At 44.9% G+C, this 20,115-nt stretch overlaps 1 protein-coding gene across 1 annotated transcript in view; it reads left to right on the forward strand.

Annotated features, from left to right (window-relative positions):
• MARCHF11 (membrane associated ring-CH-type finger 11) overlaps positions 1–20,115 on the forward strand; it is a 106,811-nt gene that overhangs the window by 73,985 nt on the left and 12,711 nt on the right. Inside the window, exon 6 of the mRNA XM_077894290.1 lies at positions 10,980–11,172. Coding sequence (XP_077750416.1) covers positions 10,980–11,172 — 193 coding nt within the window. The remainder of the gene's footprint in view (positions 1–10,979; positions 11,173–20,115) is intronic.

The following is a 20,115-nucleotide window of genomic DNA, read 5'->3' on the forward strand; positions in this document are numbered from 1 at the left end:
ACTTAACTGCTTTAGGGCCTGGCATGTAATAGGCAGCTGGTACGTATATGGTGAAGGGATACATTTAGACATATCATAAATTAAAGCGGGTTCTGGTCTGTGCACACCTTGATGGTGGTGGTGTCATCTCATGGTGATGAGGAGGGTCTGCGGCTAGAGGGAACTGAGGCGAAGCCCAGTGCCATGGAGTAGACACTGTGTTTAATACTCAGTGTGATGGGCTGGCCTCCTATTACGGATGCCACTTCATGACCTCATGGGCTTGCAGCCACTCCTTCAGTCCCCAGAACCTGGTGAAGAAGGAGAGCAAGGCATGGAGTGTCGCTACATGGAGTGTCTGAGAGACCACGTCAAATGTCATTTTGTAGAGAAGAACACTGAGATCCTTAAGAGGATAGTTCCACCTGTTATTAGAGCCAGTTCACAGCTGTGTGTTTGTCCCAGCACATTATGCTGTCTCCCCGTAGCTAAGAGAAAGCCGCTTGGTAAAGAGTCTGCACAAACTCCATGGAAGAGGGGATGCACCGCATGCGATGGTCCCTAATTCCCAAGGGCACGGTTCTGACCACCAGAGTACCCAGAGCCTGGGGGACTTGAGCTCAGGTATCTCAAATGGGAGGATAGTTGCTTGCCATGACAATTCTGCTCCAAAATCAAGACTGAAAACAGCAACAGTCCACTGAGAGTTTAAGTAAACTTTAGCAAAGGTAGCTTTCAACTCTTTGTGGAGAAAAACACCTAAATGTGGTTATGGCCACCTACTAATTACTTGGATAGAAGTCTCCCAGGGAATCTGGTTTTAAACACAATATTGAATATTGAGAAGAATAATGAGCTAAAAATGGATTATAACCAGGCACACTCTTGATTCATATGGGGCGAAATCTAGTTACCAAGACGAAACCCTATAAGGCAGTTGGCACTTGGAGCAGGTTTCCCTGATTGGAAATAATAGATCCGCACCTGCTTTTGTTATAGAAAGAATTAGCAGAAAGGGAGAAAGCAATATAAGCTCTTGAACACCGAAGAGCTAAAGTGTATTTCCACCTTAACTTTCGAACTCTGAAGTGAGGATTAGCAAGCCTCCGACAATGATGGCATATTCTATAACTATCACAACAACTGAACAACGGAGAGCATATAGAGATGAGATGGGGGATAGCTCTGGAAGAATTAAGAGGAAAAAAAAGGGGAGACTCCATGTGCTCTTGCTTAAGTGAGACCCGGAGTCTTTGGTATCTCCGCTGTGGACTCTGTGCCCTGTAGTTGCTAAAGTAATGCTTGTTAGCTCAAGCGTCGTTGCGTCTGCTAATGGTCACTTGAGAGATGTTTCCCAGACAGACCCTTGCAATTAAGGACACTCATCTCTTGTAAGAAAACGTTTCACAGCGTCCACTCCTTTGATCTACCATCGTCCTGTGAGTCTGGAGACAGCCAGATAGGGTCTTCGCCAGGACTTCGTCGCCTATTCTGGAGATTTGGCATTGGGATACAGGGTAGCCTTTATTCGAGGGCCTTTTCCGGGCACACATTTCTTTAGAAGGCTTGTCTCCCTTGTGTAGTTAGTGTCCTGGTCCCCGGACGTTCACGGATGCCCCCCTCCCATGCAGCATCCCTTCCCACTCCACACCTCTGGGCTCTGCGAGTTGTGCTTCTCAGTAACCAAACCTTTACTTTACACTCATTTCCTCCCCCACCCCCTCTGCCAGAACTACATTTTCAAACTTTTCAGACTCTCTGGTCACTTTGGTCTCCCTGACTCTGGGTGGGTGATCCCGCTGCTGCCTTCTGTGGCCTTGGACCAGTTTATCTTTGTCCCAATTCATCCGGGACTTTATTCTCCTGACCCCAAAGTCAAAGTGCAGCCTTGCCTATTTCTGCATCTAGCGCAGTTGAGCCCACTTGTCATGAGGAAAAGTGGGAAGAACCTTCTTACCAGAGGAAAGTCTTAGAGGCCGTCTTCTCCCAGGGGCTTTATTCTGGGGAAAGAACATTTCTCTCCTACTTCATTCCATCTCAGGACCCAGACCCATAGTCCTTGACACTCATCCCAGGAACCCCCAAGGTGGCCCTCCCCATGAGGTGCTCAGTTTCTTCTTGAGCTGCAAACCGTGTTGAGTACGATCTCTGTAGTCCTGGAACGTGGCTTGTCAAACCTCTTGGTATCTCCAGGTTTCCAGAAGAAAAAAAACTTCATCGGTGCTCTGAGGTCTGTACAATAAAATGAAACCCTCATGACATCCCTTAGGACACATGGGGAGCTGCCCATCCACTTCTCTGCTTTTCTGTGGGTCGCGTGATCTAGCCCCAAGCACTTTAACTAAGCAAAGTGATGTTCTGTGGCCAAGACACGGTACCTCGCAGGAGAGACACTCCCACCAGCCAAGGGAATGGCGGGAAAGATTGTTCCCTCCAAGACAGTCTGGAGGGTTTTCTGCTGAACTCTTGCAGAAATTGCAACCAATGCTTTGGAGATTTGCTTTTCATTTTTAATCACTGTGAGTTAAAATTAGATTGATAATGTCAACTCTGATTAGTGATCGTTCTAAACCAGTGGCCTCTGTTTTGAAAACGTAAGCAGTAACAAAGAATCTTATTTTTCTGATACTGCTTTTCTTCTGCTTTAACTGTTTTTCTTCTGCTTCTGAGTTAAAGTTAAATTAATGGGTTAATTTAGGTTAACTGTAGAACCTAAATTATTTGGGGAGAATAATTACCTGAATAATAGTGAGTCTTCATAATGACCATTTATTTAGGTCTTCTTTCATTTCTTTTAGTAGCGATTTGTAGATTATGTTTAAAAAATTTTAGTCCTAAGTAATTTATGATTTATGGTATTTTTTACATAGTATTGTTTTTTTGTAATTTCATTTTCCAACTCTTTGCTGTTGGTATTTTGTACAATTGGCCTTTGTTTATTGACCTTGTATTTGGAGGCTTTACTAAATTAATTTCCTAATTCTGTTAGGTTTTCTGGTAGACTCCCCAGGATTTTCTACATAGAGAATCATGTCATCTTCAAATAGAAATAATTTTATATTTCTTCCTTTACAGTCTTTATACCATTTTTATTTTCTTGAATTATTCCCTTAACTAAGACTTCTAGTTCCCTAGTGAATAGGAATAATAAGGGTGGACTTGTCTGCCCAGTTCCTGATCTTAGGGTGGAAAACATTTTTTTTCTCCCCATTAACTATGATCCTAGCTTTAAGTCTTTTGTAGATGCCCTTTTTGGGTAAAGAAGTTTTCTTTCTGTTCCTAGTTTTCATCATGAATGTTTGTCATATAATTTTACTGCATCTTTTAAGAGGATCTTTTTCTTTTTTTAGTTTTTTAATATCATTAATTACATTGATTGACATTCTGTTATATCAACATTTCAAGCCTAGGATAAATCCTACTCATTCAGGATGCACTATTCTTTTTATATACTGCTGGATTTGATTTGCTTATATTTTGTAGAGGATTAATTTTCATTTATACTCATAGTGAATATTACCCCTGAATTTTTTTATAACCTTTTTTTTTTTCTTTTTTGGGTTTTGGTATGAGGATTTTGCATGACCTTATAAAATAAGTTGGGAATATTTTGCCCTCTTTTATTTCTGATAGAGTATATATAACTTTGATATTATTTTTTTCAAATGTTTGATAAAATTCTCCAGTAAAACCATCTGGTCCTTGAGGTGTTTGTTCATTTGTTTGTGGAAGGCTTTTAATTATAAGTTCAATTATTTTGTAAAGGATTAGTCATAAATTCTATTTCTTCTTGAGTCAGTTTTGATAAGTTATGTTTTATCTATTTCATTTATGTTATTGAATTAATTGGCATAAGGTTGTTTATGATATTCCCTTACTACTCTTTTTTTTACCTGTAGGAGCAGTTATTTTATACCTCCTTTTACATTTATTCATTAGCCTTGCTAGAGTTTTATCAGTTTTTATAATTATTTTAAAGAAGCAATTTCATGTTTTCCTATTTATTTTCCCTGAGTTGTTTAGATTTCACCTTTCTCAAAAAAAAAAAAAAAAGATTTCACCTTTTTCAGGCAAAGCAAAATTTTTTTGTCTGATTTTTATTTCAGTTCTGATAAGTTTATGAAGATGCTTTTCTAGCAGAGAAGACCCACACCAAAGCATGAAATCATGTTTAATATGCAGCCTATAAATACAACTCTACAAAGAATGGGCATATAATTAACTGAATGTTGTATCCACATGTCAGATTGATTACACATAGAGATGTTTCTGCCAGTATTTCAAATCCCAACTTATAGTGGTTCAATTTAAACACCATCTAAAAATGATTGAAAATAGGTTTTAGCTAAATTCATTTTTCTGAAGAGGACATTTCTTAAGAGCAGGTGTTCTCTCCTGTGACACTGGTAAGTAATCCCACCTGTCATATTGCATGTTATAAATCATCACACCACAAAACTATTAGCTTATGATTCATATCTGGCCTGCCTTTTAAAAACAAAGGTGAAACAGTACTTTAGAATGAAGGATTTAATGCACAGTGAACGAATCTACTTTCTTTGAGTTCAATTTCATTCCCTCTGAGCATGTGTTATTTTCGGGGAGGAAATTGGGTTCTAAATTGAGAAGGTACATTAACTATTTCAGACAATGGAATGACAGGTACATCTTTCTAAATAGCTTCCTGGAGACCTGATGGAGTATATGCCTTTCTCCAGTTCTTATCTTACTGGCTGGAAGTGATTTATATGAGGAGATGACTTGGTCTTACCTTGGCTTGGGCTCCTGTCATTTCTTAACAGAAAATTCCCAGCTTATTCTTTCATCCTTCTTTCTCTGTGGAAGTTATAAATCTGTGTTATTTAGTTAGATTTCATTGGGAAAGGCAACCATTTTGCCGTGGTTTCAAAGAAGTCTGTGGTAATTACTGGGATAGTTATTTAATTTCCCATGAAGAATGTCACACTGACATGGACCGTCATACACAGTGATACCCAATTCCAGGCCATGTGCATTGTCTGTCTTTTTAGGCCTGGTGGACCTAACTTGGTGCATCTCTGAACAGCTTGTATAGTGAGAATATTAAGTAATTTTCAACGTGAATTTATTTAATTCCTCTCAAACTTTAGTAAAATGAAAGAGGTCTCTCTGCTTGAGATTGTCTTCTTTATGTTAATATTCATTTAACAAATTGCAGCTTTCAGACTGAGGAAGTATTCGAGAACGCCATTTAGAAAATGATTGGTCCCATTTCGTTGGCACTCTGCTCTGCTCAACTGCTTTTTGCATTTGTTGACTTTTCCCTAACTGTACAACCACCTTTTAGAGAGGTATAATTATGCCCAGTTTGCTTTTGCTTTCAGATGTAGGATGTGTCAGTTTATGTAGGTGGAGAGAAGAGCGTTTTAGAAAGTACTTGGGCTTTGAAAACTGATCAGAATTTAAATTCTTGCTTGTCTACTTGCTGGTGGTTTGGCCAGAGCTGTAACTTGATCCTGTAGTGAGGATAGAATGGACGTGCAGAGAATGACGTTGCGGCAGTCAGATGATGGAAACCGAAGTCAGAATACCAAGCAGTCAAGCATTTTCTGAGACTCAGCTTCTGCCTTCATGAGTCTTGCAGTCTGTAGACAACAGGGAGAGAATCGTCTGGGATGCAAGAGAAATCCGCACTAAGCAGAAGTATAAACAGTGGTTTATGGGGTCCAGACAGAGGGATTCTGCACGAGGAGAGATTGGGACATGAGAGCCAGTTATGGGTGGGTGAGAGATTTCCACCCAGGAGAGAGGGGAGAAGGGCATGGCCCGCTGAGAAAGGAAAGTGCCCAAAGGCAGAGAGGGACCAAAATGAAGAGTACATGGCATTTGGGACAACACAGGGAGGCCAATCAAGCAGAATTGGGGAATGTACAAGTCCCTCTCCTCCTCCCTCCGTCCCTTCCTCCTTTCTTTCCTTCTTCCTCCCTTCCGTCTTCTTTCCTTCTCTTCCTCGTCATATCCCTCTACCCCTTCCTTCTCTCCTGCAACAGTTATATACCAGGCACTGGGGGTATCTACTGAGCTGCATACATAGCCCTCTTTCATGGGGCTCCTTTCATTAGGAGTGTAGACTTGGGGGTGCCCTGGGGGATCAGGAAATGACTCGTGGCTCGCAGTCCAGCTGGATAGCTGTTTCAGGAGACCAGAGAAGACAGCCTTGAAGCTGTTTACCAGGAAAACTGTGGTGTCACCGCAAAGATGGGGTGTATGTAGTTAATTGTCATCAGAGCTCAGTAGAACTATTATATAATACCGTTGACCCTTGGACGACACAGGTTTGAACTGCGTGAAGTCACTTATACGTGGATGTTTGTGGATAAATCCAGTTTAATATTGCAAATGTATTTTCTCTTCCTTATGATTTTCTTAGCATTTTCCCCCTCTAGCTTACTTTATGGTAAGAGTGGAGCATATAATACATATAACTTGCAAAATAGGAGTTAGTCAACTATTTATGTCATTGCTAAGGTCTCTTTTTTATTTTTAAAGATTTATTTATTTATTTGAGAGAGTATGCAGACACGCATGGTGAAGGGGGGCAGGGGCAGAGGGCAAGACTCGCCAGGCAGAATCCTTGTTGAGCGTGGATCCTGGATCTCACGACCCTGAGATCACGACCTGAGCAAAAATCAAGAGCCACACGCTCAACGACTGAGACATCCAGGCACCCCTGTCATTGCTAAGGCTTCTGGTCAAGAGTAGGCTGTTAGTAAAGTTTTGGGGGGATTCAGAAGGTATATATGGATTTTTGGCTGTGGCGGGGGTTGGCACCCCTAGCCCCTGTGTTGTTCAAGGATCAGCCCTATAATGTAAAAGCATGAACCTAGGAGCCAGACTGCCTGGCTTGTTTGTCCTCTCTCTGCCTCAGGTTACTTATCTTTAAAACAGAGATTATAATAGTACCTTCCTCACAGAGTTGTTGTGGGATTAAATGAATTAGTATGCATAACCTCTTAGAAAAGTGCCTGGGACATATTGGCCATATATAAATATAGATTGATTATTCAACCGCTTCTATACACCAAATGAGGATGAACTTTCAGAAGAGGAACCACTTGGTCCCACTTTTGCTAGAAACAATACATCCAATAGTTTGCGTAGAAGTGAACATCTTTTCAGGAATATAAAAGTCAAATACATTCAAATGTTATGGAAAGAAAGAAATAATAGCAATTATTTAGAGTCAATCTGCTTGTTGGTACAGTGCTTACCTTTCTAAACTTGGAAAGAAATTTAAATAACTACATACGCACACAGATACAGACACACATACATATATACATCCATCCATATGTAGTAAGTTTTAGGAGTGAAAAATACATTCCACAGTTGACAAATTCTGTTGAAGATTCAGGAATATCTTACAGACTGAAATCCAGGCCTTGGATACCATTGGGATAGAGAGAGAAGCCCCGAGAGACTCATTTTCTATTTTTATTGTCTAAGCTAATGGTCCATTAACACAGCTTCTTGAGGCTGAGCCCCTTAGATCATGCGTGCCTTCCAGGGCAAAGACGCCAGGTGGGTGTTTCTTAGTGGTGGAAAGCAGCATTATTTTTCCTAGGGGAAGAATGTGAACAATCCCACTCTTTGCACATGGTGGTAACAGTAAGAAAGAGCATTATATAATGGGCAAAGAAATTACCAAGATGATATCAGCGTTCAAAGGGAAAATCCCTGTGTTCATAATCAGTTTAATGATTTTGGTCTCAATAATGATTTGCCCTCATTAGCTATGCAGTGAAGTGGTGCTAATTTTAAGGTTCATCAGTGTATGAAGAACATCGATGCACTTTCAGACACGCTGGCATATTTGCATTATTACCGGAGTGATATAAAACCAGAAATTTCAGGGAGCTTATTATAGATCGAGCGGTTTATCCTTCTTGAGAAATAAGCTTCAGAAATCTCAAATTATTTCCTATCTCTACCACAAAAAAAAAACAAAAAACAATTTCTATGGTAATAATAAATAAGCATCTCGGTGAACTGAAATTGAGAATTGTTCTCTTTTTTATCCCCTAGCTTTCTGGACATAACTTTAAAACACATTAATTCGAACCCGACAGGTATTTGAATTTTAAGCCGTTTTAAATTTGGTGTCATCAAACAAGTGTGAAACATAATGTTTCTTAGTCCCGGTAAGTCTGCTCCTTGGCTCATTCTCCTTCCCGGCCGAGGAACAGCTAAGCCTCAAGCATCAGAAGCTTCCAGGCCCAGTGTGGACTGCCGTCATGCTGACTCTCAGGTGTAAACCACCACAGTTTCCCGTGTCCCAGGAGACACCTCAGCCTCATGCCTCCGTCCCGAGCAGCTCACCAAACTCTAAGCTGTTAGTAGGACCTCACCACATAGGCCTGTGGCTACCAGGTTTTTCTAAATTGTCATGCAGGCAGTCTTGGATCCATTAATTAGTAAGCTTAATTGAAGCTAAATATAATTAATTGTACAATATTGAGCTGTCCAAAGTTAACGCCACTGAAATTACAGTATGAACCTGGAACATAAAGGATTTCTAGAAAAGGAAAGTAGATCTCCGTAAGACCATTCTCTCTCTCTCTCTCTCTTTCTTTTCTTTTCTTTTTTTTTTTAAGATTTTTATTTATTTACTTGAGAGAGAGCCAGAAAGAAACAGATTCCCTGCTGAGCAGAGTGAGATGTGGGGCTCAATCCCAGGACCCCGAGATCATGAGCTGAGCCAAAGGCAGATGTGTAAGCAATTGAGCCAGTCAGGTGCCCAATACCATTCGTGATAAATCCTCCTTACTCACCACTGCTTAGCCAAGACTCCTGTGATTCAGACTTATGTATTTTGGAACATAAGGCTCACCGTGTGAAAATCTCTCTCTCACACACACATACACACACACGACTGTGTACCTTTGCCTCATGGATTTAAAAGTATGCTTTGTTCTCATGTATCTGATGTGATTAATAAATTGATAAAGAGTATTGTAATGTGTACAGACATGATAGGATCCCTCTGGAATGAGTGCTAGTTGGAAGTAGTTTTCTGCATTGCTTACCATGTTGTTGAATTTCAATGCAAATTTTAGTGAGCCCTGACACTAAACAAAACCAACAAACAGTGACACTTCATACTTGTTCGATGACACCAAAGTTAAAATGGCTTTAAATTTAAATGCCCGGCAGTTTGAAATCAGTGTGTTTAAAATTATGACAGGAAACTAGTAGAAGAAAAATAACTTCAAATACATGCTTGAAGTAAATTGATTCGGTTGAAATGATAAAATAATGTCAACAAATTTAATTATTACTCATCCAGAATTGTAAAAGTAAGACCCATTTTTCAGTAAAGGAATCTGCATATTAAACCCTTGTTGTAGAATGCCACCAAACTCTCATTTGGCTCTGAAATTTTTATTTTATTTTATTTTATTTTAATTTTATTTTATTTTATTTTATTTTATATTTTATTTTATATTTTATTTTATTTATTTTATATTTTATTTTATTTTTTATTTTATTTTATGTTTTATTTTATGAAAGAGAGAGGGAACATGAGTGATGGGAAAGCGGGGAGAGGGAGGGAGAGAGAGAGGGAAAAGCAGACTCCCCACTGAGCAGGGTGCCCGATGCCGGACTCGATCCCCGGATCCTGAGATCAGGACCCGAGCTGAAGGCAGATGCCCAACCAACTGAGCCACCCAGTCTGTTCTGGTTCTGAAATTTTTAAAGGAAAAATAAATGACTTCAGAGAATTAAATATTTCAAGTCCACTTTTGGATTTAATCTTTAACAAATGTAGAATTTAATAACACCCATGAATATGCCAGGTAAGGCGCACATTTAAATACAATGTGCAAATTCTCTATGGTGAGAGACAGAAGCAGTGAGGGAGAGAGGGAGGTTATGGGTAGCGATAGACTTGCCATTTGGGATGCGCATGTTCAGACCTCAGGTAAGTAAAGAGTTTAAGGAAATGTCCGATTCACCCAATGGATAGTGGTTGTTCAAGCTCATTTGTGTTTAAAGCTCATTTAAACTGTTTAGGAATTCTTCTGACAAGCCATATGTTGCACCAGCCAGAGCTCTTTCACACAGAATGAAATTGTGCAGGTTGTTTTGAGTTTCATTGTTTACTGACAAACCATAATAGCAATTCTAGTTTTCTTTCTGTCTCAATTATGCAAAAGGGAGAACATAACTAATTAATTCTTTCAAGTTGATAACACCCTTGAAAGACTTTTGATCATCTGTACTGTAAAATCCTCCCAAACACTGATACTTAGGACACCAAATTATTCTCCCCATTGAATAGTGTGCTACTTACGCATTTGTGAATTTGAAAGATACTCCGTTTGTTTTCAAATTCTAAATCTCGACAAAATGGCTTTACAGATTACCCTTTAGATAATTAAAATTCAGTAATATCTGAGTATATGAAATGTACCAATGACGGATAATGTACGATCTTCTAGTTCCCTTATAATTCTAGTGTGTTGCCTTAACGGTTCTATGTAACATATATTTGTTTCCTGCATTTTTTATTTTGCAAAAATAAGAGACAGTTCCCCTTTTTGCAGTTGCCAAATGTGTTGAAGAGCAAAATAAGTTTCCGAATAAAGGAGTCTTCCACACGTATCTTCAGAGTGTATTTAATTTTGTGCATGCGTGAAAGATAATAATGTGATCCCGGGCACTAAATATTCTTCAGCCGTTCACTCTCAGCCCTATTATCTGGAATAAAACTAGATTAAATTTGCAGAACGGTGAATTACTGAAAATAATGAAGCTAAGGCAATTCATTAATCTTTATCTGCTTGTCTATTTTTTATAGCCTGGATGAAATGGAAAAAAAAATTCATTTGGGGGCTGATCAGATTGAAAAGGGTCTAATGTTATGAAGAGAAACATGGGGCTGAAAATGTTTTCTTTTTTTTTTTCTTTTTAAATTAAACACAGCACCTTTTTCTCACATGCCTCTGTTTTTCTTTTAGTGGCAAAGCATTTCTATAACACTGGTTGAGAAAGTTCAGATGATTGCTGTAATCCTAGGATCCCTGTTCTTAATAGCGAGTGTGACCTGGCTCCTCTGGTCAGCGTTCAGCCCCTATGCAGTGTGGCAGAGGAAGGACATCCTTTTTCAAATCTGCTATGGAATGTATGGTTTTATGGATCTAGTGTGCATAGGTAAGACCATGACGTTAAACATTAACTGTCAGTAACGCATTTCTTGCAGCTGCCGTGTCGCCACCGGGGGGATCTGACATAACATGTCGTGGTTCACGTGACCTTGGTTCTCCAGTTACCTGACTGTTGGGGTGTCACAATCTGCCCGCCTCCCTCCAAAAGCGTAATATCCCTCTTCCCAAGGAGTCTGACAAAATTAACGGGATGACGCCCATTTAAAGCGATTTAAAGGAAGGAGGAGTGGAAGGAAGGACGGGGGTGGGGGGGCAAGATAAGGAGAGTCATTTGTTTCTGCGGCGTGAGAGCCAATCAGCCCCCCTCCTGCAAGCCCAGGAGGGAAGCACCGAGGGCCGCTGGGTGCTCCGGGCATCTGGGGAGAGGACGGAGGGGCACCTGCAGGCCTCACCTCTCGGCCGGGCGCCTCGGTTCCTTGGGGGCATGAAGTGCTCTCTGAGCGGTGGGGACCAGGGGTCAGCTTTGCTGTCTTGGGCTCCTTTTGTTTTGCTTAATAACTTCAGTGGCTTAGAAGAGGAAAAGGATCAAATATTTTAAACAGATCCTACCAAAAAGGTTGCTTACACTCTTCTCTTGGCCGACCTGCGGTTCCCCGTCCCAGGAGGTAAGGGAAGCCGATCCACGCAGCGCCACGGGGCGTGTGAGGTGCTGCCCCGGCGCCGGGTGGTGGCTGCTTGGCGGCAGGGCCGGGGACACAGAGGGGCGCTCGCTGTCCTCTCGGGGTGCAGGTGTCTTAGTGGGGCGTGGAGGTTGCAGGGAGGCAGCCCTGCTTTCCAGCAGCGGTTCCCAAAGTGCGGTCCCGCTGCTGCTTTTTAAGCAATGCTCATTCTCGGGCCCCCCCATCCGCCCAGGTAGGAGATCCAGGTTAGGGCCCCCCGGCGTCTGTGCCTCCCAAGCCCACTGCCATGCTGCCCCAAACCACTGCTTTCGGGGAGTGGCGCGACCGGGGACCCCGCGCCCGGCTCCCAGTCCTGGCCTCCCTGGGGCAGGGCCACGCGGTTTCTCTGTGTCCTATTTTCTCACCCACGAAGGAGGAAGTAATCATCTCTAGCACAGAGGCCTAAATAAAGGAAATCATGATCATAAACAATTACGTTATTAATTGGAAGTTATAAATTTGAATAAGTCACAAATGTTAAAATAGTTTGAATCATTTAAATTAATGCCTCTACTCACCAGAGCCTTAATTTAACCAGAAGTTTTAAATATTCTCAGTGACTTCTTTTCCTAAAAGAACTCTATAAATTTTAAAATAGGATTAGCCTGAATTTCCTCTCCTTTCCTTCCTCCCTTGCCACTCGTACAAGACTAATAGGAAGGAAAATGATCACATTTCAGGCCAGGAAGGAAAAAAGAAAGGGGAGGAGGTGGGAAATGTCATGAATAATATGTAAACTGAGCAGATGTTGCCTGAATAATTGAGCTAATCATGTATACGAACAGTTTGCATTAAATGTGGTAATGCACTTGTAAGCATTTGAAAATGCTAAGTCTCTAGACAAATATACTCTCCGGGGTATTGCTCCAAATAAAGGAGAGTCGCAAAATTGTCCTACAAATTAATTCCTCAATCAGTTCAGAGATAGATCATATATGTATTTGGTCTTCCAACACAAATGTCATATGAAATGTGATATATCCCGTTGCTATGAAAAGGAGAGATGAAAACACAAAGGAAAAATAAAATAAATTAAAATAAACAAATAAAAGAAAAAAAAAAAAGAAAAGAAAACACAAAGGAACCATCAGGCTCCCAGGCCAAGCTGGAGGGAAAGGGCCCCGGTGACTTTTGATATCGTTACGGCACGAAAGAGGACATACCCGCAGACCCACGTCCTGTTGAGGAAATCACTTTCCTGGTTTTCACAGCTTGCCTTTAGTGCTGAGTCACCGTGTCTTAAATTTTGATTGCGAATGCCACTCTTTTAATCAAAATCATTACATTCTGGTTTTAAAAGCACATGCATATATGAGCTAATGATTTTTTGGCAGAATATGACCTACTTGGGCTCCCCCTTTTGAAATCTGGGTATCCGCCCATTTTATAAAGTTACGTTTCTTGGGAACAAGAACCAGTTGATATTTTCCTGGCTTGCACTTTGGAGGGTGAATTTTTATTGAAGTTTTAAATATTGACAATAACTTTCATTACATTTCGACTCATTAAATCCACATCTCATCACCTAAGGGTTTATTTGTATTTTTGAAAAATGTCAAAGAATTCAGATTGAACAGCATTGTTCCTTTCACTTGGTAATCACATTAACTAGCCTGTTTGGGCCCAGAGAAAATCTCTCTCTCTCTCTCTCTCTCTCTCTCTCTCTCTCTCTCTCTCTTTTTTTCTCAAGAAGTTGGGAAACTACTTTAGTCAAGTTAGCGAATACACGTGGACCATCCATAGCCAGCTGGATCCTAGCCAGTAATCGCTCCTGCTGACATTTCAGATTAATTCCAATGTCTGTTAAATTAAATGTAGACGGTAACAAAGTAGACTGCATTGATTATACCTCAGATACCCCTCCCTGCAGGACTTAGGGTCTGAGTTAGGGTGGAAAGCACGTTTACAGCTTTGGGTCCAGTTTGCTCAGCTCAGTTCAAGAAATACTTATTGAGAAGTTTCTTTGTGTTGGACACGGGGCGAGGTGCCGGGGACACAAATCAGGGTCGGTCACTGGCTTGCCCCCAAGCAGCTCCTGGGCACGCAGGGGGGCAGGCACGTCAGTAGGTGATGGGAAGACGGTGGGATGTGCACAGTTCTGGAAGGATGTGCAGGGGGTGGTAGCTGGACAAGCAGGGAGACGTGAGTGTTGGGGTGTTGATGCAAGGTGGGGGTGGTTCCAGGCAGAGTCCAAGGGGAAGGGACGGCCAAGCAGGCTGACAGGTGAATAGATGCTTAGCAAGTGGGGAGGTGGCTCCCTTGTCACCTTTGGAGGATGTAAGATTGGCTCCCCCCGTTCTGAGGGCCTTCAAGTGCATGGAGACGTTCCCACATCCCCGTTTGCTCAAGCTTTTCAAGCTTGTTTATACCTAAATGAGAAGGAGCAGACTGATGGCTTCATAAACATTCTGTTTAAAAAAAAAAAAATAGTTCTGAAAATCTAGAGTAGATTGTTCCTGAGTGAAGAAGTGGTATAATCCAGCCAGGGGTTGTAAACGCTTAGGAAGACATTATTATTATTGGACTGTTGAATGGAAAATGCAAAGATTTGTCGAAAACGTATTTACTTGGGGGAAATTTGTTTACTTATTTCTACACACAGTGAAACTGTCTTTTTGCTTTTATTCCTTATTGTTAATTCATGCCTTTTCTCCTTTCCCAAGATTCGGGGTTTTTTTTTTCTCATTTTCAAGTGTCGAATTCTCGCAGGGGTCTGGGTACTATGAGAGTTGAGATGCCCGGGCTCTGGTTGCTCAGTAGAACTTACCGCAATGATAAAAATGTATATCCGGTGTCCAGCACCGCAGACGCCAGCGCCGAGCTACATTTGGCTCTGGAGCACTTGAATGTGGTTAGTGAAAAGGAGGAACTGAACTTCCGATCTAATTTTCTTTAAATTAACTTAAATTTCAATAAAGTAGCCACACGTGGCTAGTGGCTATCATCCTGGACAGCGCAGAGCCTAGACGATGATCGAAATGCAACGTGTAAGGGTTTCGAGTCACACTGTTCCCCTCACCTGGACGAGCAGGTTGTATTTCTTAAATGACCAAGAAGCTCTGTGCCGAGAGAGGCGAAGAAAGTAAGACTAGAACTGAAGAAGGCTGAGGGAGAGCTGGTAAAGCTGAGCAGGCGGTGGCCGAGGCGGTGGGGGGCGTGTGTGCCTTAAGGAGGTCGGAGTGTGGAGCGATCACGCACCCTTACACGTGGGGAGCCCTCTCAACACTTAGGCACCCGGCACGCCAGCTGTGCTTGTTCCCAGGAAACCCGCTATCCAGGATTTACATCACTGAGCCCGGGGCAGTAATTTACGGAGAAAGGCCGAAGCAGGCCGGGTTGGCTCCCTCCTGAGATGTGCTCAGCGGACCAAGGAAGGTTCCGAACCCGGAGTTGGGGGCAGGTGCCCGGCGGCAGGCGTGGCGCTGGGGGGCTCGCGGCTGGCCCCTGGCCCCGGCCTTTGCACGCGGAGAGAAGGGCAGGCGGCCCCGTGCGCTGGCGCAGGCTTCGGAGGAAGCTGTTCCACGAGGACAGTGCCCGTCGTGGTGAACGGAAGGCGGGGGATGGAGCTAGCCACGGGCACCGGGGGCCGCTGCCTACCAGGCTTCTGACATGGGACGGCGGCGGCGCGGGTGGCGTCCGCGTCCGGGAGGACCCGGTGACGACGGCCCAGTGGCCAAGCCAGACCGCAAGCCCGTTGCGTGAGCGGCCTCTGGAGCAGGGACAGCGGAGCCCGGGCCTCGCGGCGCTGACGCCGCACATCGGGGCAACCGCGTGCCCGCAGGATGGCTCCGTCTTCCCTGAGATGCCCGAAAAGAGGCCGGTTGCGCCTGTAAAACTTAAAAACTTAGATCACGCTTGTTCTTTTAAAAACATTGTCCTTAATTGTCCATGTGGCATCAACATGACTGTGTTGGAACAACCTGTCCTGTGAGCACAGGCCTCCAGGGAAACCAGCCCTGCCGCCTCCACTGCGGGGGGGGGGGGGGGGGGGTGTTCACTCTCACCGGGTGTGCACGGCCCGGATATGTGGTGTCTCGGTGCAAGTGGATCGGGCTGCTCAGCTCGTTGGAAACACGGTCGCCTTGTGTGGCCACATGACCCAGAGGTCTTCCCTGTCAGGGCCCACGGGCGACTGCTTACCATCCTCGTCCTGGTGGGTGTTCAGGCTCAGCACCTGCGCAGGTAGAAACACACAGCCTGGGAGTGTTTCCTTGGGCGGGCAGATGCGGGCAGATGCGGGCAGGCGCGGGGAAGTGGGGCAGGTGGGGGCAGGCGGGGGCAGGTGGGGGCAGGCACGGGCAGGTGGGGGCAGGTGGGGGCAGGCGCGGGCAGGCGGGGGCAGGCGGGGGCAGGCGGGGGCAGGCGCAGACAGGCGGGGCAGGCAGGCTTGGGCAGTTGGGGCAGGTGTGGGCAGGCGAGGGTAGGTGCGGGCAGGTGCAGGGGGCAGGTGTGGGCAGGCACAGGCAGACAAGGGGGCGAGTGGCTTAGCAGTAAGTGCACGTCTCACTGCTCTCCGAGGGCCCTAGGCTCCCACTGCCCCGGCCAGCCAAGAACCCCACTTCCCACACTTGGACACAGGGGCCCCCGCTTTCCTGCCATTCTCCTCGGTAGTCTCCCTGTAGCGTGCTCTCCTGAAAGTCTGTCTCATGACTGTTCGGGCTCGCAGGGGAGTAAGGACGTGCACCCTGAGCCGTGTTCTCAGTGCGGCCTGTCCTGCCTGGCGTCTTTGGGGGTGCGGTCGGAGGGGCGCCCACCAGCTGTGCCCTGTAAACACTCCCCCCTTCTTCCTGTAAGTGAAGCCCGAAGATGGGATCAAGGTCAAGGCTCGCTGCCTCTCCACCCCTCCTCCCCTCCCCGCACACGTCAGGAGCGCAGGACCAGATCTTGTATCTGTGATACCATCAAACACTCAAGGGGTTTCACTTCTCAGTCTGTCTCTTTTTCCACATGGGAAGTGCTCCCAGAAATTGCTTTTAGGAAAATTGCCTCCTCTGGCACTTGGGTCTGTGGCTGAAGCACTGAGTCTGCTCCTGCCCGTCTCCGGGTTATGCCGCGCCTCAGCTTAGAGGACAGGCACACGGACCCACCGGGAGCCAAACGTCTCTCCGGGGCCGTTGTGGAATAATGAAATTAAGTATAACCTGATTGCTTATGTTGTCCTGCTTTTGAAGACTGTGGAGATTGGGGAATTTTTTTTTTTTTTTAAAGAACCTGATAGAGGCTTGGATGAGGATCAGATCAAAGTAACTTCTCCTTAATGTACCAATTATAGTCAATACTGGGGAAAAAAAAATGCTCCTTTTGCAGAAATTCCATCCTCTCCAACGTCAGGTTTTATTTTCCTCTATTCTAAATCTAATTAATTTAAAAAATCATGTGAATTCTTACAGCTATTTAGTTTTGAAAACTCTGTTTTCCGTAGTTGATGATCTAGGAGCTCAAGGTTCCTGGGCACACACAGATAAACTATGTAGAGAACCCAGTTGGTAATATATTCCCATTTCATTATAGAAGTTCAAATAAATAAATACCACATATCCCTGTGGTCTTTGGTAATATCAGACAGATGCTTACATGTTGGAAAGCCAAGGTAATATTTCTCTCTCGCGTTCCATACTGTTTCACTGTGCTGGGTTTTTTTTTTCCCCAGGCAGAGCAGCTAAAAGTTACACATGTGATCGAACCTTTTACTGACATGAAACTTAAAAATGCACCTTTTCTAATTCTGTGATATTATATGAGGGAACGTGAAGAATTTTGGCCAAGAATTTCAGGTTAATCCAACTCTTGGTTATCACAGATGAGTTCTTCTCATTGAGGATGGCCAGTGGTCTATTTCATGCCAGGGTTGTTTCTTCCTAAAATGATGCTTTTAGGTTGTCTTCCTTCCTGTGGCTTGCTTTCAACAAATACAAGCCAATTAGCATAAGCAAAGCATGATTAAGAAAGTAAATCAACTAAGGGGAAGGAATCCTAAATGCATTCCAAGCAAAATATAAATGACTTTTGGACTATCTCTTGTTTAAAATTTTCCATGCTCTCTGGCGCTTCTCAGCGTGATTCAGAAATTGACAATATTTCCTGAAGTATTTTCGGTGAAAAACAAGATATTTACTTAAGGAGTTTGAAAGAGATTAGCATTGGAGGTTGGAATATGCCGTGATTTAGAGCAGAAAGAAAAGAAGTTTTCTGGAGACTACAGGAGAGCCTTGGGTTCTTACACTGTCCCGGGGGGAGGTGGTCAACCATGCGAATGAAAGTGTCTAAAAGAGAAATTTAGGCAAAGTTGATAAAGTGTGCAGCCCTTGGGTCATTGTAGAGAGACACAATATTTATGGATAAATGCAAAAATCTGTCCGGGTGAAAAACGTGCAAGAGAACAGTTCCGCTCAGCACATTCTCCCGGGCCTGTGTAGGCACCGTCTTGCTCAAAGGGACTGAGGACGTCTGGTAGAGCCGGAGAGCCACGACCCTAGAACCCAGGGTGATCTGGGTGGGCCTCCTCTCTGGAAAGCGGGGAGGATGGATGTCAGCCAGCGACGCCCCCACACCTCTTCTCAGGTCCGCATGAGCAGGGCAGCCCCACCCCACTCAACACGGTCAGCAAGTTTGATCGGAAGACTCCAAATACATGTAAAAATTTTTATTTTTTTTTAAAGATTTTTTATTTATGAGAGAGAGAGGCAGAGACACAGGCAGAGGGAGAAGCAGGCTCCATGCAGGGAGCCTGATGTGGGACTCAATCCCGGGTCTCCAGGGTCACGCCCTGGGCTGAAGGCGGCACTAAAATGCTGGGCCACCTGGGCTGCCCTATTTTTTTTTTTTTTTAATCACAAAATGCTGGGAACCCATTTCCGGCCTTTCCTGGGCCTGTAGGCTCTCCCACCCCAGTCACCAGCACCACGCCTGGGAGCTGAGCTACTGAAGCCATTCAGAGAGCAGAGCTTGAAGGTCCGTCGGTCGGCCTTCAGCGCAGAAGTGGGGAAGCAGAGGCCGTCTGGGAGCCATGGGCAGGGCTCTGGGGTGCCCCCGGGGGCGTCCGCGCAGGCCCGGGAGGCAGTAACGGGGATGCGTCAGGCGGGTGACAAAGCCCCTTGCTGTTTGGCAGAGTGATGGGGACTGGCCGGGGCCCAGGCGCTAAGGCAGGGCCCGAGCCCTCCCGTCCACACTTCGTCCCCGGCCGAGGGCTGGCTTGTGCGGGCCGCGGCAGCGGGTCTAAGCAGGCGTCAGGCCCCGGACATAGCACGGCCTCACTTAGCAAGAGTCTGAAGCGGGAGGCCGCCCCGATCATTGCATTTCTGGCTCCAGAGCACATCCCTGTCGGCTCCCAGAGGGGGGCCCGAGGGGCGCTCTAGTCGGAAGCGTCGGAGCAGGAGCACGTCTTCACCTCGTACGTGCTCTGGGAAGGGCTCCGTCCTTGGCACTCTGTCATGGATTAAATGCTTTTCTCACACCTCAACCATACGGTGTTGGCCGATTTCTCTCAAGATTATCATCCAGGTTAGTCACCGGAGGGGCTGCTGCCCTCGAAGCCCAGGGACTAGACTAGAAGGACTGGGTCTCGCCCCCGGGCCTCCTTCAGAGCCGTCCCTGAGACGGGCTCTCCAAGCAGACCGACCCTCTGGGCCCCCGCACGCCGGAGAAGACGACCCACTGCCCTCCTCTCCTTCGACCTTGTGAAGCTCAAGCTCTTTTGGAGAAACGTGGATACAGTCAGCGGAGCAAAGACCAAAACCGCGCACATTGTCGACTTCCATCGTCTGCAGAGAAAATGTGGTCCTCTCGGCCATCTCTCTCTCAGCCGGGGGCACTTGAGCCAAAGGGGAACCAGTCGTCTCCGGAACCGAGGTTTTCCGAGTGTTGACCATGTAGTTATAAGCCTAGAGAGCGGGACAGACATGTCAATGGAGCACAGGGCCCGCCGACGCCTCTCGAACAGCCCGTGATCAAAGGATGCTTGTTGACATTTCGAAAAATGTCTTTAAAAAATATTGAGAGAAGAGTATTATTTCGTGACGTATGATAATTAGACCACGTACAGAGTTCGGGGCCCATCGGTAAAGCTTTCTTGGGACCCAGACACGCCCACTCACTCAGGTGCTGCCGATGAGTAGTTACAGCCTCGTCACCGAGGCACCGTAGTGTTCACGTAGCCTAAAACATTTGCGGTCTGGCCCTTTCCAGAAAAGGTTTGTGGAGCCCAGAATATAGCATGTTTCCCTGCTCTCCAGGTGCTGGAGAGAGACAGGGAGATGAGCAATTAAAGTGGA

The sequence above is a fragment of the Canis aureus genome, chromosome 4, assembly GCF_053574225.1.
Source record: "Canis aureus isolate CA01 chromosome 4, VMU_Caureus_v.1.0, whole genome shotgun sequence".
NCBI lineage: Eukaryota > Metazoa > Chordata > Mammalia > Carnivora > Canidae > Canis > Canis aureus.